General features: G+C 57.7%; 1 protein-coding gene across 4 annotated transcripts in view; it reads right to left on the bottom strand.

Moving 5' to 3' along the window:
* The window catches only part of AGAP3 (ArfGAP with GTPase domain, ankyrin repeat and PH domain 3), a 231304-nt gene that overhangs the window by 161393 nt on the left and 53124 nt on the right, over positions 1–16787 (bottom strand). For 2 of the 4 annotated variants that reach the window (XM_073334976.2, XM_073334977.2), the window contains exon 1: positions 2559–3576. The exons of the other annotated variants lie outside the window; for them this stretch is intronic. In XM_073334976.2, coding sequence (XP_073191077.2) covers positions 2559–3537 — 979 coding nt within the window. In that variant the 5' untranslated portion in view covers positions 3538–3576. Of the gene's footprint in view, positions 1–2558; positions 3577–16787 lie in introns of those variants that run through there. 4 annotated transcript variants of the gene reach the window in all.

The following is a 16787-nucleotide window of genomic DNA, read 5'->3' as shown; positions in this document are numbered from 1 at the left end:
CATCTAGTCCAACCCCCTGCTCAAAGCAGGACCGATCCCCAATTAAATCATCATCCCAGCCAGGGCTTTGTCAAGCCTGACCTTAAAAACTTCTAAGGAAGGAGATTCCACCACCTCCCTAGGTAACGCATTCCAGTGTTTCACCACCCTCCTAGTGAAAAGATTTTTTCTAACATCCAACCTAAACCTCCCCCACTGCAACTTGAGACCATTACTCCTTGTCCTGTCCTCTTCTACCACTGAGAATAGTCTAGAGCCATCCTCTTTGGAACCCCCTTTCAGGTAGTTGAAAGCAGCTATCAAATCCCCCCTCATTCTTCTCTTCCGCAGGCTAAACAATCCCAGCTCCCTCAGCCTCTCCTCATAAGTCATGTGTCCCAGTCCCCTCATCATTTTTGTTGCCCTTCGCTGGACTCTCTCCAATTTTTCCACATCCTTCTTGTAGTGTGGGGCCCAAAACTGGACACAGTACTCCAGATGAGGCCTCACCAATGAGGAATAGAGGGGAACGATCACGTCCCTCGATCTGCTGGCAATCCCCCTACTTATACAGCCCAAAATGCCATTGGCCTTCTTGGCAACAAGGGCACACTGTTGACTCATATCCAGCTTCTCGTCCACTGTAACCGCTAGGTCCTTTTCTGCAGAACTGTTGCAGAGCCATTCGGTCCCTAGTCTGTAGCGGTGCATGGGATTCTTCCATCCTAAGTGCAGGGCTCTGCACTTGTCCTTGTTGAACCTCATCAGATTTCTTTTGGCCCAATCCTCTAATTTGTCTAGGGCCCTTCTGCCGTCCCTTCACTGCTCACCCAGCTCGGCATCTCTAGCCCACTCCCTCTTGTGAAGCTTCCCAGACCTAGAGCTGGCTCCTCTGGGGAGCCCAGGCCGTAGGGAATAGAAATGGCCCAAGGCCCTCCTGCTAGTCCCCGTCAACCACCTCCAGGAGAGAGCAGCTATGCTTTCACAATCGCTCTGAGCCAAGAGCAGGATGGAAACCAGAGGAGCCCTGGGTCTGAGCAGGCACCTGGCGAGCGTGGTGCCCTGACCCACTGGGGACCCATCTGTGAGAGCAGCCCGACCCCCTGACTCTGCTCACCTGCCAGCATGCACCACCCTGCAGCCACTGTTCTCTGCCTAGCCCAGCGCCACCCCAGCCAGGGCACCCCTCCCACCCACCGCTCCGGGCTGGGCACACGCGAGGCTGCAGGCCACTGCCACCCTCTCGCCCAAACCCGGGTCAGAGCCACCTTGGGCAGGTTCAGCACTGGGGCTGCTCCGTGCCATGGCTCCAGCAGGCCAGAGGAGCCCTAGGCTCTGAGGAAGGGGCAGGCCCAAGGCAGCGCGAGCTGTGGGACAGCCGGCGAGCGGCAGCACCTGCTTCTGTCCAGGCAGACCTTGTGGCCGTACATTGCCAGGGCCCCACTAGCGACAAGTGGGAGTCAGGATTGCCCGGCCAGAAGGGACCCGGGGCCGTCCAGTCTGACTCACGTAGAACAGGCCAGGGAAAAGCAGGCCACGAGAACGGCCTCGTCCACCCATGCCCACGGCACTGCCCTGCCACAGCTGTGCCCAGCGGGGGCCTGGGGCTGAGCCAGCCGCCACCAGGGAGGGCGCCAGAGCAGACCCGGTCAGGGAGATGCCCAGGGCGGCTCCCGCTCTGCTCAAGCGCACAGGGAAGGAAGCTCTGAGACAGGCCGGCTGCGTCAGCCCCAGGCCCAGGCCGGGCCCTGCCCAGGAACCTCGTTCACCGTGCGTGGCCAGACCTGGCAGAGCCCTCCAACTGGCGCACGAGCCAGAGACCCCCGCCGGGGGCCACCCTCCGGCCCTGTGCTCCTTGCCCTTCGCCCCCTGCTCCCAGCCCCTGCCCCCCGCTCTCACCACAGCTACCTGGCCCTGCCCGCTGCTGCTGAGCCACTCGGGGTGGTGGGGCACCTCTCCCTGGAGAGCGCCCAGGGGACCGGTGAGCCGCTGTTCGTGCAGCACCTGGCACGACAGCGCCCCAGACTCCCCTTGGGAGGTGGGATCCGGGTCCCCCCCATACAACACCCCTCCCCCGCTCTCACCCAGGGCTACAGGAACCAGCACTTCAGCCCCAGTGCAGAAAAGGGCCCAAATGGGTCACCCCCCAGCAACCGTGACCATGGCCTGGGGCGCCCTCACTGGGGCAGGCTCTCACAGCCACACACCCCCCCCATACCAACCCCACAGCCCGGGGCTCTCTCTGGGGCAGGCGCTCACCGCCCCTCCCCCAGCCCCACGGGCCAGGGCTCTCTCTGGGGCAGGCTCTCACTGCCTGCCCCCAGCCCAGGGCCTGGGACAGGTTTCCACTGTCCCCCCATACCAACCTCACTGGGGCAGGCCCTCACCACCCCCGAGCCCCACAGCTCTCACTGGGGCAAGTTCTCCCCTCCGCTGCCCCACGGCCCGGGGCTTTCACTGCCTCCTCTCCCCCAGCCCCACACTCCCACTGGGGCAGCTCTCTCCGGCTGCCCAGCCCACCGGCCCTTCCCCAGCAGCCCAGGCTCCTCCTCGCGGCACCGGAGCTGGGCGGCACTTACCCAATGCTCGCAGCGGGCTGCCCCCCACAGCCACACGGGGCGGCCTGGCGCCTTGGGGGGGCTCCTGGGGCGCGGCTCTGCCCCGGTCCCGCCTGCGGAAGCGGCTGGTGAGGAGTTTCCAGAGGCTGCCAGCCTGGCCGGGGCCGGAGCTCGGCTTCGCGCCCGCTCGCCCCAGCTCCGGGTACAGCAGGTCCCGCTGGCTGGGGCAGGCGTGCAGGGAGCTGGCGTCGCCCTCGCTCTTGGTGCGGAGGCGTGGGGGGCGCAGCAGCCCCCCCGACGCCGAGCGCCGCAGCTCCTGGCCCCGCCGCAGGCGGAAGCTGAAGCTCTTGCGCAGGGAGCTGAAGTTCCTCCTGGGGCCGGGGCTGCTGCGGCCGCTGCCCCACAGGGAGCTGCCCCGCAGGAAGCCCGAGGCCCCGGGCGGGGGCGGCTGCCGCCCCGAGGGCAGGCAGGTCATGCTGGCTGGGCGTAGGCGCTGCGCCCCATCTGCCCCGTGGGCCCCCCCCGGGGGCAGCAGGAGAGGCAGGCCCCGCTCCTCCCGCCGGCGGGGAGGCCGCAGCCTGAAGAAGTCCAGCAAGCCGCTGCGGGCTCTGGCGGGGGGCGCGGGGGGCAGCAGGGCCGCGGGGCCGAGACCATTGCCCACCGAGCACAGGCTCTTGGGCCGTCTCTTCTGCTGCTGGGCAGCCGTGAGGGCAGCCTGCACCGCCGGGTCGCCCTGCAGGTCCAGCGACTCGCACATGCTCACGGCCCTGCGGGGGCATGCAGCCCGGGGCCGGGAGCTCCACGGCCAGCCCTCAGCCATGGTCAGCTGCTGGGCTCCGCCCGCCCCATGCCCCAGAGCGCCCCGGCCCGGCCCGGGCAGTGCAGACTGCCAGCCGCCCCGGCACCCCGGCGGCTCCGTGCACCGGCTCCGTGCACCTTCGCTCTCCGCTCCTCCGCTCCCTCTGCGCCTGCATGCCCAGACCTGGCCCCCGGCCGGCATGCCACAAACTCCGGCGGTGGAGCCTGCCCCGGAACGGGAGCCAGGCCCTTGGGACGGGCCCCAGGCGCTGCGCACGCAGACCTCCCCTGGCCAGGGGCCCTGGCCCTGCACCCAGCCCAGCCGCTGCCAAGGGAGCAGAGGGCAGGAGGCCAGAGAGCGCTGGCCCGGCGACCGCCACCACCCCCTTCCCTCCCCTCAGCACCAGCACAGCTCCCCGGCTGCCTCAGCGGTTCCTCCCCAGAGCCACAGGCCAGCCTGCCCTGAACCCAGGGAGGAGCAGGGCACAGAGCCGGCACTCCTGCCCACGGGGGCCCCCGGCAGAGCTGCCAGCACGGGGACCTGCAATCTGAACAGCTGGGTTTCCTCCCCCCTGCCCCCCGCACGCTGCTCCTCCTTTACACTTCCCCTCCGGCTGCTTGGACCCAGGGGCACACCAGGGACTGCAAACGTGGCGGGGGGCCATGCCCATCCAGCTGGCCAAGGGAAGTGCTCTGCTGTTACCCCCCAGCTCCAGTCAGAGGCCAAGGGGGGTTCTCACAAGTGGGGGGGGCATGAACCTCCATTTAAACAATAGGGTGCAATCCCGCCCCCCAAGTACCCATGACTAGGATCCCCGTCTCCTGCCCAGCCAGGTAACACCCCAGCACCCTCGGCCGGGCTCGGCGGTACTGTGAGGAGCCGTGGGTGTTGGAGACGTGAGGGCAGGCGAGCCGGGGTGGGCATGAGTCAGTGACTGCAGCCTGGAGAAATCAGGGGCAGGGGTGCTGGCTGCCTTGGCCACCCTCTCCCACAGACGCCCAGAGTCCAGGACCCGAAGGGGCCCTTCAATCATCTCGTCTGAGCTCCTGCTCCGCACAGGGGAGGGAATCTCACCCACTCAGCCTGGACTGAGCCAATAACTGGTGTTTGGCCAAGCATCTTCCAAGCATCTGGAGACAGCCAAGTACAGAGACCCCATTGCTGCCCTGAGGTTTGCTCCTCCCACGGGTTGATCCCTCATTTGGAAGTTTGGGCCCAACTCCTCCTGAGCTAGCTGGGTTTTAATGTCCTGCTGTCGGTTCTCTCCGGCCTCTCTCAGCCACCTGCTCCCCGACTGGTGTCCACAGGACGGTACCCATGCACGCAAACCGAGTCACCCCTCCAGGGGCTGAGTGGCTCTTCCCGCTGGGCTCCAGCCCTCAGATCATTTCTGGGGCTCTGTTCTGCACCCTCTCCCCTTATTCAGCACCTTCTTTGAAATGTGAGCCCAGCCCCGACACAGCGCTCCGGCACAGCTCTCCCAAGCCACAGGATCACACGCAGTCAGGCTGGAAAGGACCTCAAGAGCTCACCAAGTCCAGCCCCCTGTGCTGAGGCAGGGCCGACTGTTACCGACACCCCCCCTTACAGGGGCTTGTCCAATCCATTCTCAGAAACCCCCAGCCACGGGGGTTCCACAGCTCCCCCAGCCCCATCCAGGTGCTTATCAGTAACAACTCCCCTTTCCCACCCAGCGCTTTTCACCAGCAGATCTCCGAGCTTTCCACGTCTCTGACCCCGCACCACCACTGACTACAGCCTCACACTGGCCCAGCTACACCCCTGTGCCGCCCTGGCTACACCCGCACATCAGCTCGGCCCCAACCCTGCCACATGTGGCCGGGCAGGGTCAGTATCCCCATGGCACCAATGAGGAACTGAGGCAGGGAGGGACCGAGTGACTTGTCCCAGGTGACATAGGGAGTCTGGCAGAGCAAGGAATCGAGCCCTGGTCTCCCAAGCCGAGGCCAGGCCCTGACCACTGCACTGTCCTCCCTCTCCTGCTCTACCCTTGGAGTTAGACAGCCAGCCAGCCAGCAAAATGGAAGGTTTATTAGATGACAGAAACACAGTCCCAAACAGAGCTTGTGGGTGCAGCCAGGACCCCTCAGACAGGTCCTTCTGGAGGGCAGGGAGCTTAGACCCCAACCTTGGGGTTCCCTCCGTTTCCCCAGTCCACTCCCAACTCAAAACCCCCTCCAGCCAACTCACCCAGCCTCCCCCCTCCTGGCTCAGGTTACATGCTCAGGTATCGTCCCTCAGTGAAGCTACCCCCTGCCATCCCATCCCCAATGCAGACAGTCCCAGTAAAACTCCCCTGCGACACCCCCAGGTCAATCCGCCCCACGCCCCGCTCCGTCACAACCTTCGATCGTTTGGTCACTCTCCTCCGGACTCTCTCCAGTTTGTCCACATCTTTCCTGAAGTGTGGCACCCAGAACTGGACACAGTGTCCAGCTGGGGCCTCACCAGGGCTGAGCAGAGCGGGACAGTGACCTCCCATCTCGTACATATGACATGCCTGTTAATACGCCCCAGAACAACAGGACCCATTTTTACAGCTGCATCACGCCGGGTCATATTCCATTTGTGATCCACTAGACTCTCCGATTCCTTTTCCACCAGGCTACCGCCGAGCCAGCTGTTCCCGTTTGTGCTGGCTGCCTGCATGCGCAGAGGTACCAATCCTAACCTGCTCCTGCACACACGTTCCTGGATCGTACTGGCCTCATGGCCTCAGCGCGGCCCGGGGAGCTCCTCTTCAGCTCACTGCCCACTCTGACCCCTCCGTCCTTCCCAGGCCCTGCCCCACGCACTCGTCGGTGGCCTGCACTCCTGGCTCCGAACTCTGCCCTGGCCGCTGTCCCGTTGTCTGAATGGGCCAGCTCACCACGTGCCCTGGAGTGCCGCCCTGTGCTCACCACCAGGGCACCCCCTCCTTGGGAGCCCTGGGGGCACTGATGAACTGTTGGCTTCACCATGGGGGCTCCTGGGGCGCTGTGATGGCTGCCCGAGCGGTGCCGGCAGCACAGGGCTGGCTGCCAGGGCAGGATCAGGCACGACACTCAGAGCTACATGCAGCAAGGTGAGAGGGCATGGAGGGCAGGGATGATGGCAGCACCCCAAGGGGCACACCTGCCCCTTCGTTCAGATTGCCTGAGCACCTCGCAGGGCCCTCGTGCCCAAGCTGCTGCACAGAGCACTGGCTGCTCGCGCAAGGCCGGCTCTGCGGTAACATACAGCAGTGAACATGCCAAGCTGCCCCGCAGGGGCCAGAGCACGGTGCCACCCTCAGGGCAGGGCACAGAGCACACACGGGCTGTGAGTTCTGTACAGTACGTAGATTCCCCAACGGTGTGAATTCCTCAGGCTCTGTAACAGCCTGATCATGGAGTCACAGACAGTCCCCGGGGCACCCCACCTCCCTCGCCGCCTACGCAAGCCTGCCTTTGTGAGAGGTGCCTCTTACACCAAAAAATACAGCAACATTCAGGTCACTCCCCGGCCCAAAGGGCCACTCACCTCCCCAGGTCAGCTGCACCTTCGATCTCCCCAACAGACAGCGCTTGTAAAACGATCTGAAGATTTATTAACTAGGGTTAACTAACTAGGATTTATAATTAGGATTAATTAACCAGAATTAATTAGGATTTATTAACTAGGAAAAGGAAACTAGTTATTTACAAGGTTAAAGCAGGGAAACACAAACACACAAATGAGTTACAACCTTAGGTTTCAAAAGGCAATAAGAGCATCTATAACAAGCAAGCTCTGTGTCCCCCCTTAGGGCTAACTCAGGCAAAACACTGGGGGTCTCTTGCTTATGCCTAGAAAACCGTGCCCTTGAGAGTCCAAGCTGCATAGTGATACAGTTCTTATTCCCTTCCCCCTTGCACTATGAGCTGCACACTCAGCAGGTGGGAGGAATTCACAGGCATGTCTCCTCTTTGAGAGGGCAAAAATGTCTCTTGCCCTCTGCTGTCCACAATCATCGGTCTGGTGTCGATGGGCGATCCCTGTAGGCAGGACCGGACCCAGCATTTCACACTAACTCATGTCCTTGCCTGTCCGGGCATTGATACCAGTAGGGAGGCTCACAATGCAAACGCTGCGTTATCAGTGAGATTAATGCAGGCGGCAAGAGACCACCTCCCCCCCACCCCCCCGCTCTCTCCACGACCCTGGGAGTGACAAGGCTCCAGCCACACTGCAGCCAAACACCTAGCACATGGCTACAGCTCTAATCCTGCTTTCAGCCGTGTGAACACGCACTGACCTAGCCCCCTGCCAGCTGTGTGTCAGTAGCCACGTGAGGCACGGGGCTGGGCATATGCTGGCCCCTGGCCCGCCGGTGTCACAACACACACGCCGGACGGACGTTGCTGCAGGGGCCATGGGACGGGGAGAGGAAGGGAGTCTCCGGAGAGCAGCTGAGAACAGGCTGAGGACACGGAGTTGAGGTCCAGCCTTCTCCAGGGGGCTCCCCGAGGTGGGGAGGTGAAAGAACTTTGCTCAGTGAAGGGGGCCAAGCTCTCTCACCCCCCGGCACGCGCAAGGGGGGGCAAGCAGGGGGCACACAAGTCCTCTGGGGCCGGGACGGGGAATGCCAGCTCCGCCAGCACTCGGTCCACAGCCACAGTGGAGAGAGGCAGCTCCTCCAGCCACCAGGGTGCGGGGGAGGCAGACGCAGCTCCTCCAGCCACGGGGGCCACAGAAAGTGCCCATCGTCATCGGAACGGGGGGCCATGGCCCTCCACTTTTTGAAAGATACCGTGGAAACTGCAGCAGACTTTATATATACACAGAGAATATGAAACAATACCTCCTCCCACCCCACTGTCCTGCTGGTAATAGCTTATCTAAAGTGATCATCAGGTTGGGCCATTTCCAGCACAAATCCAGGTTTTCTCACCCTCCACCCCCCCACACAAATTCACTCTCCTGCTGGTGATAGCCCATCCAAAGTGACAACACTTTACACAATGTGCATGACAATCAAGTTGGGCTATTTCCTGCACAAATCCAGGTTTTCTCACATCCCCCCAACCCCCAAACTCTCCGGAGTCAGTTTGTGTGTGTATGTCCACACAGTTTGTCCACATCTTTCCTGAAGTGTGATGCCCAGAACTGGGGACAGGACTCCATCAGTGCAGAGTACAATGGGATAATTACCAGGCCCCCACCCGTCCTCTTCCCCCGCACCCCCAGCCAAGCCAGGGGCTGGAGCCTGGCCGGGGAGCCGTGCAGCGGACTCTCCACCTGTCCAGGATGGGAGGGCTGAGAGCAGCCCCCGGCCCAGGTCCCCGCCCCTGGGCCCCCTGCCCAGGGCAGGTGAAGGGTCCACGGTGCCTTACAGCTGCCTGGCCGCAAGGCTCTTACCACGGCCAGGCTGCGGTTCCCAGGCCCCATCCCCTGGCCAGAGCCAGGTCGGGGTAACAGCTGTGGGGATCCTGGGTCCCCCCACCTTCCCTGGGTTGGGGGTCCAGGATACAGGTACATGGGCTGCTCTCGGTCCCTCCACCACAGGCAGGTGGAGGGTCCCCAGCGCCAGGCCTGCTCCAGCTTCTGGCTTGGGCAGGGGCAGGGCCTTGGGCAGAAGGGATGGGGGCCCTGGCCCCCACTTTCAGGAAAGTGCCCCTCCAAAAGCAGCCAAATTTGTATTCCTGTGCACGCCCCTGCTCTCCCCCAGGGTGGTTACAGTGACATGCCTGCAGCAGCCACCAGATGGCAGCAGAGCCACACGACGGCGAGCCGGCACAGCCGCACGGAGACCATGGAGCCCACTCCCGGCCCCTCGCCCCTGGGCCTCGCTCCTGGGAGCAGGGCACGTGTGTTTCAGAACTGCACATGGGGCAGAGAAGGGCAACCACCACGGGTGGGGGATGGAACAGCTTCCCTCTCCAGAGAAAGTGAATGGATCGGGGCTGCTCAGCCTGGAAAAGGGACGACTCGGGGGGATAGGACAGAGGTCTAGAAAATCACAGCTGGTGTGGAGAAAAAGTGTTATTTATCCTGTCACGTAACTCAAAAACGAGGGGTCACCCAATGAAATTAACAGGCAGCAGGTTTAAAACAAACACAAGGAAGTATTTTTTCACGCAATGCACAGTCAGCCTGTGGAACTCCTTGCCAGAGGATGTTGTGAAGACCTAGACTACAGCAGGGTTCAAAAAAGAACTAGATAAGGTCCTGGAGGATAGGTCCATCACTAGCTATTAGCCAGGGTGGTTAGGGATGCAACCCCATGCTCTGGGTGTCCCTAGCCTCAGTTTGCCAGAAGCTGGCAATGGGCGACGGGATGGATCACTGGATGATTCCCTGTTCTGTTCATTCCCTCTGGGGCACCTGGCACTGGCTGATGTCGGAAGACAGGAGACTGGGCTAGATGGACCTTTGGTCTGACCTTTGGCCAGTAGGGCCGTTCTTATGTTCTTATGTAATGGGGCTACCCCCACCCCACCTATTGGACCAGGATCCCTGCCTGAGAGGCAATGTTATGAGACCAGGGTAGGGATGACTGCAGAGTGAAGTTGTCTTTCCACAAGCCTCCTTGTCACTATGACCCGCGCATGTGCAGATGACTGCCCCCACACTCCAGCACCTGCCCCAATCATCTGCCCCCGCCCCCACACAAGGCAGCCTGCTTGTGCCCTGGCACTTATCCACACTCCAGTGCCTACCGCATGGCCCATGATTGGAGCACCCAGTACCAATAATAAAGGGTAAGGCAGATCCCAGGGTGTCACCAACACCCCAAACCCTACAAGTGGTAGTGATGCTCAAAGAAGGAGTAGAAGTGGACTGTGTCTGTGTGGCACAGGAGGAAGTCCCGACTCCAGGTGCTGGCAGCAGGAGAGCAGCACCGTCAGACAGCTGAGTGAGGTCATGATGATACGGAGCCCAGAAACCTGACCGTCACGAGCAAGAGCCAGCACTGCCCAGGGAGGCCAGCTCCAGTCTCATACAGACCAAGGACTTGGCAGGTCTGAACACAGAACGAGAAAACCCCGGCCTTTCCCCCACCCTGCTGGTATCTGTTCAAGGGCCTTTCCCCTGCATCAGCACTTGACTGCACCATGCTGCACAGACCAGATGTCGGCAGATGTGGGTGCAGTTCCTAGATAAGGCCACAAGGGACCACAACGATCCTCTAGTTTGACCTGTGTGCAAGAGGTCAGAGACCCCACCCAAGGGATTCCACACCCAGCCCCACACATCTGGCTGAGCTCTGTGGTGGGTCTGCTCCAGAGAGACTCCCAGGCTGGATTTCCAGACTCTGAGCAAGGAAGAATCCACATCAGCTGTTCCAACGCAGCAATCTGCACCTTACTTATAGCCGGACTTCGGGCAGCTTCAGCATCCAGCCACGGGATCTCGCTCGGCCTTTTCCTCCTAGATTAAAGAGCCAGCAACTATCACAAGTCTCTTCCCCACGTATGTATGTGTAGACTGGGATCGAGACATGCCTGAGACTTCACTTAGTTAAACTAAACAGACCGGGCTCCTGCAGGCTCTCTCGAAAAGGCATCGCTCCCACAGCTCTTTCCTGAACCCTTTCCAATTGGTCAGTTTCTTTTGTGAAGTATGAACCCCAGAACTGGACACAGCATCCTCCAATGGTCTCACAAACGCTGTATACAAGGCAGCCATACCCCCTCCCTAGTCCTGCTGGATAATCCCCAGCTTATACAGCCAGGAGCCACATTAGCCCTTGTAGAGAGACAGCTTTTCCTGGGCCAGCTTCTGCTGCTGCAAGAGACAAGCTTCTAAGCTACACAGCTTTCAGAGTAGCAGCCGTGTTAGTCTGTTAGTATTCGCAAAAAGAAAAGGAGGACTTGTGGCACCCTAGAGACTAACCAATTTATTTGAGCATAATCTTTCGTGAGCTACAGCTCACTTCATCGGATGCATTCAGTGGATGAAGTGAGCTGTAGCTCACAAAAGCTCATGCTCAAATAAATTGGTTAGTCTCTAAAGTGCCACAAGTCCTCCTTTTCTTTTTGTGGATACAGACTAACACGGCTGCTACTCTGAAACAAGGGGAACAGTTAGCACATGTTCTAGCTAGGTGAGGTGACCCATTAACACCTCTGCAGTCATCCAAAAAAAAGGGGGCTAGTGGGTTACAGATTGTTGTAGTGAGCCATAAATCCAGTGTCTGTTCAGTCCGCGATTTTTGCTGTCTAGCAGAGCAATGAATTGACGCTCCCAGGCTTGTCTGTTGAAAGAGTTGTGCTGGTTTCCTTTGAAGACGAGGGCTGATAAGACAGATATCGAGCGATTGCATTGTGAGACGTTCACCACCGGTGATAGGATGTTTTTGTCTTTTATCATTTTCCTGTGTGAGGTCATTCGAGTGCACAGTCTCCCATAGTATTCTTGCCAGCAAGTTAAAGAAGTATGGGCTGGCCGAATGGACTATAAGGTGGATAGAAAACTGGCTAGATTGTCGGGCTCAACGGGTAGTGATCAATGGCTCCATGTCTAGTTGACAGCCGGTATCAAGTGGAGTGCCCCAGGGGTCGGTCCTGGGGCCGGTTTTGTTCAATATCTTTATTAATGATCTGGAGGATGGCTTGGATTGCACCCTCAGCAAGTTTGCAGATGACACTAAACTGGGAAGAGTGGTAGATACGCTGGAGGGTAGGGATAGGATACAGAGGGACCTAGACAAATTAGAGGATTGGGCCAAAAGAAATCTGATGAGGTTCAACAAGGACAAGTGCAGAGTCCTGCACTTAGGATGGAAGAATCCCATGCACCGCTACAGACTAGGGAACGAATGGCTAGGCAGCAGTTCTACAGAAAAGGACCTAGGGGTGACAGTGGACGAGAAGCTGGATATGAGTCAACAGTGTGCCCTTGTTGACAAGAAGAACAATGGCATTTTGAGATGCATAAGTAGGGGCATTGCCAGCAGATCGAGGGACGTGATCGTTCCCCTCTATTCGACATCAGTGAGGCCTCATCTGGAGTACTGTGTCCAGTTTTGGGCCCCACACTATAAGAAGGATGTGGAAAAATTGGAAAGAGTCCAGTGAAGGGCAACAAAAATGATGAGGGGACTGGAACACATGAGTTATGAGGAGAGGCTGAGGGAGCTGGGATTGTTTAGTCTGCAGAAGAGAAGAATGAGGGGGGATTTGATAGCTGCTTTCAACTACCTGAAAGGGGGTTCCAAAGAGGATGGATCTAGGCTGTTCTCAGTGGTATCAGATGACAGAACAAGGAGTAATGGTCTCAAGTTGCAGTGGGGGAGGTTTAGATTGGATATTAGGAAAAACTTTTTCACTAGGAGGGTGGTGAAACACTGGAATGGGTTACCTAGGCAGGTGGTGGAATCTCCTTCCTTAGAGGTTTTTAAGGTCAGGCTTGACAAAGCCCTGGCTGGGATGATTTAGTTGGTGTTGGTCCTGCTTTGAGCAGGGGGTTGGACTAGATGACCTCCTAAGGTCCCTTCCAACCCTGATATTCTATGATTCTATGACTAGGTAACCTCTCGAGGTCCCTTCCAGTCCTACAATTCTATGACACAAAAATGTAAATTTTTCATATTGGCCTCATGTCTGTCCTCCTTTATGGAGCAGAGTCTTGGAAATGGACAACAGAAATGAAGATCAGTACGTCCTAAAGTAAATGCCTGCAGGGGGTTTTTAGTGTCCATTGGAAAGAGGTTCTTGCAAATCCTTCTTCCCTTTTTTAAATATGGGCACTACATTAGCCTTTTTCCAGTCGTCCACCTTTTCTAAATAGTCCTTCTTTCTTTCTTCACAGAGGGCTGGTCATCTCCTCCCCATGCTGTGCTGCCCAGTGCAGTAGTCTGGGAGCTGACCTTGTTCGTTAAGACAGAGGCAAAAAAAGCACTGAGTACATTAGCTTTTTCCACATCCTCTGTCACTAGGTTGCCTCCCTCATTCAGTAAGGGGCCCACAATTGCCCTGACCTTTTTCTTGTTGCTAACATACCTGAAGAAACCCTTCTTGTTACTCTTCACATCTCTTGCGAGCTGCAACTCCAGGTGTGATTTGGCCTTCCTGATTTCACTCCTGCATGCCCGAGCAATATTTTTATACTCTTCCCTGCTCATTTGTCCAATCTGCCACTTCTTGTAGGCTTCTTTTTTGTGTTCAAGATCAGCAAGGATTTCACTGTTAAGCCAAGCCAGTCGCCTGCCATATTTACTATTCTTTCTACACATCCCTATGGTTTGTCCCTGTAACCTCAAGAAGGATTCTTTAAAATACAGCCAGCTCTCCTGGACTCCTTTCCCCCTCATGTTATTCTCCCAAGGAATCTTGCCCATCAGTTCCCTGAGGCAGTCAAAGTCTGCTTTTCTGAAGTCCAGGGGCCGTATTCTGCTGCTCTCCTTTCTTCCCTGTGTCAGGATCCTGAACTCTACCATATCATGGTCACTGCCTCCCAGGTTCCCATCCACTTTTGCTTCCCCTACTAATTCTTCCCGGTTTGTGAGCAGCAGGTCAAGAAGAGCTCTGCCCCTAGTTGGTTCCTCCAGCACCTGCACCAGGAAATTGTCCCCTACGGTTTCCAAAAACTTCCTGGATTGTCTGTGCACCGCTGTATTGCTCTCCCAGCAGATATCAGGGTGATTGAAGTCTCCCATGAGAACCAGGGCCTGCGATCTAGTAACTTCCGCTGGTTGCCCGAAGAAAGCCTCGTCCACCTCGTCCCCCTGGTCCGTTGGTCTATAGCAGACTCCCACCACGACATCACCCTTGTTGCTCATGCTTCTAAACTTAATCCAGAGACTCGCAGGTTTTTATGCAGTTTCATACTTGAGCTCTGAGCAGTCATACTGCTCCCTTACATACAGTGCAACTCCCCCACCTTTTCTGCCCTGCCTGTCCTTCCTGAACAGTTTATACCCATCCATGACAGTACTCCAGGCATGTGAGTTATCCCACAAAGTCTCTGTTATTCCAATCACATCATAATTCCTTGACTTTGCCAGGACTTCCAGTTCTCCCTGCTTGTTTCCCAGGCTTCTTGCATTTGTGTATAGGCACTTGAGATAACTTGCTGTTTGTCCTGCTTTCTCAGTATGAGGCAGGAACCCTGCCCTCTCACACGCTCCTGCTTCCTCCTGGTATCCCACGTCCCCACTTACCTCAGGGCTTTAGTCTCTTTCCCCCAGTGAACCTAGTTTAAAGCCCTCCTCACTAGGTTAGCCAGCCTGCTCGCAAAGATGCTCTTCCCTCTCTTCGTTAGGTGGAGCCCGTCTCTGCCCAGCACTCCTCCTTCTTGGAACACCATTCCATGGTCAAAGAATACGAAGCCTTCTCTCCGACACCACCTGCGTAGCCATTCATTGACTTCCACGATCTCTACCCGGACCTTTTCCTTCCATGGGGAGGATGGACGAGACCAGTCCCCTGCACTCATGGCAGGATTAAGTATTATCTAGACCATCCCTGACAGGTGTTTGTCTAACCTGCTCTCAAAAATCTCCAATGAGGGAGATTCCACCACCTCCCTAGGCAATTTATTCCACTGCTTAACCACCCTGACACTTAGGGAGTTTTTCAGCCAGTGTCAATTAAGTTACTCTTCCAAATCTTTTCAGGTTTATGAAAGTTGTTTGCTGCTTTTGATATTCGTTGCTCAACGTCTAGCATGGTGCTGCCATCACTCCACATCACATGCCCTGGATTAGAAAAATAACTGATTCTGGATTATTCTAATTACTTTTACTGGTATCCCATTGCCTGTCAATTTTCCAAAGTCCATCTCTGTGTAGGCTGCCCAAAGCTGTCTGGACATCTATAAAGCTCATCACGAGAGAGGCTGGCCACTCCACGCTGGGTTCTATGAGACGAACTGTAGGGCCTACCTGTCATCTCAATGAGTTAACCTGCTTGTTCCTCTCTAAGATGAAGCTCCCCCATAGATCAAACAGAAGCTTGTCCTTTCCTTGAAGAGTCGTCACAACATTTAGCCCTGGCCCAACTAGATACTTCAAAACAACAACCTGGGCCTTCACTTCACCATGTTCCCAGCCCGCACCACTCCCTACTCAGATGCTGCCTGCAAGATCCCCTCTACCCATCGGGAGCTCCCTGGTAAAATCTGAGCAGCCACTCACTCCCTTGTTCTCCATGAAACTCAGCTTGGACATTCTACCTCCACGGGGCAGGGGGGCAGCCGACGAGCTAAGACTATCCTCCCTGATCTGCCTGCCTTTCCCTGTCCCTTCACTTCCACTAACTCCCCATTCCTGCTATTCCTTCACTCCACCCACCCAAGATCAAACACCCAGACCCCCATCACCGTGTCGGTAACCTGTGCCCCTCACCGCCCCAGTTCAAACACCTGGACCCCCATCATTGCGAAACTAGCCTCTGCCCCTCACCGCCCCAGTACAAACACCTAGACCCCCATCACCACGTCAGTAACCTGTGCCCCTCACTGCCCCAGTTCAAACACCCAGACCCCCATCACCACGTCAGTAATCTCTGTCCCTCACCACCCCAGTACAAACACCTAGACCCCCATCACCATGTCAGTAACCTCTGCCCCTCACCGCCCAAGTTCAAACACCCGGAAGCCCCATCGCCAGGCCCATGTCAAGAAGTGGCTGGCGACACGCCACGGAAGCAGTTGTACCTTCTGCCCCAAGGCCACTGCCAGCCTGGCTCAGACCCCGGCCCATCTGGCCTGGCATCCTGTCCTGCGGTGGCCAGGGCCTGCTGCTTCACAGCAAGGCGACAGGAGCGCTGCAGAAGGCCCCTAGGATGGTTAGTTTTCCCTCACTGCCATTACTTAGAGGCCGGCTCAGGAAGCAGGAGCATTGGGGCTTGTTTTCTGTGTGTTGTAACAACTCTGGATCTGAGTCTGTCCGATCCTCTCTGGAACCCAGCTGGGTTCTTGGCATTAACGATCTCTGGGGGCAACGAATTCCATGAATTAACTCCTCTGAATTGGCCACGCCTGAGCGCCAGCCTGCCCAGAGAAACGGGAGACACCAAAACAGAACCCAAGAGGACAAGGGCTGTTTCTGTAGGCCCCTGGACACGCCTGTGCGAGGAGCCCAAGTCTCCCCAGGCCCCGACAGTGCAAAGCACCAGAAGGAAGCGTTCAGAGAACGAAGAGTAGCCGCCAGAGCGGTTCGAAGATGGTCGTCGCTGGCAGAGACGCAGCAGGCTGCTCTCCACCCCGACAGGTCTCAAGCCCGTTTGATTAACTAGCTGTGGTAGCTGGTGGGGCCGACGTTATCCGCATGGACAGCACCAAACAAGCGGGGTCCTGCTGTTACACCAATCCCCTGGAATCCGGGGCTATGACCCCTGCCCCATGACAGGGCATGACCTGCAGGCCAGTCTCTTACCAGCACTCCTGTGTCCTCTTCCCACCCCCCGTTACAAACCCCTGGCTTGAATTCACAGACACGCAGAACCACACAAAGGCGACGCTGGCAAACAATCTGCAGAGGCACT

This window comes from Lepidochelys kempii, chromosome 2 (assembly GCF_965140285.1).
Source record: "Lepidochelys kempii isolate rLepKem1 chromosome 2, rLepKem1.hap1, whole genome shotgun sequence".
In the NCBI taxonomy this organism is placed as follows: domain Eukaryota; kingdom Metazoa; phylum Chordata; order Testudines; family Cheloniidae; genus Lepidochelys; species Lepidochelys kempii.
This window is presented reverse-complemented; position numbering and strand designations above follow the sequence as displayed.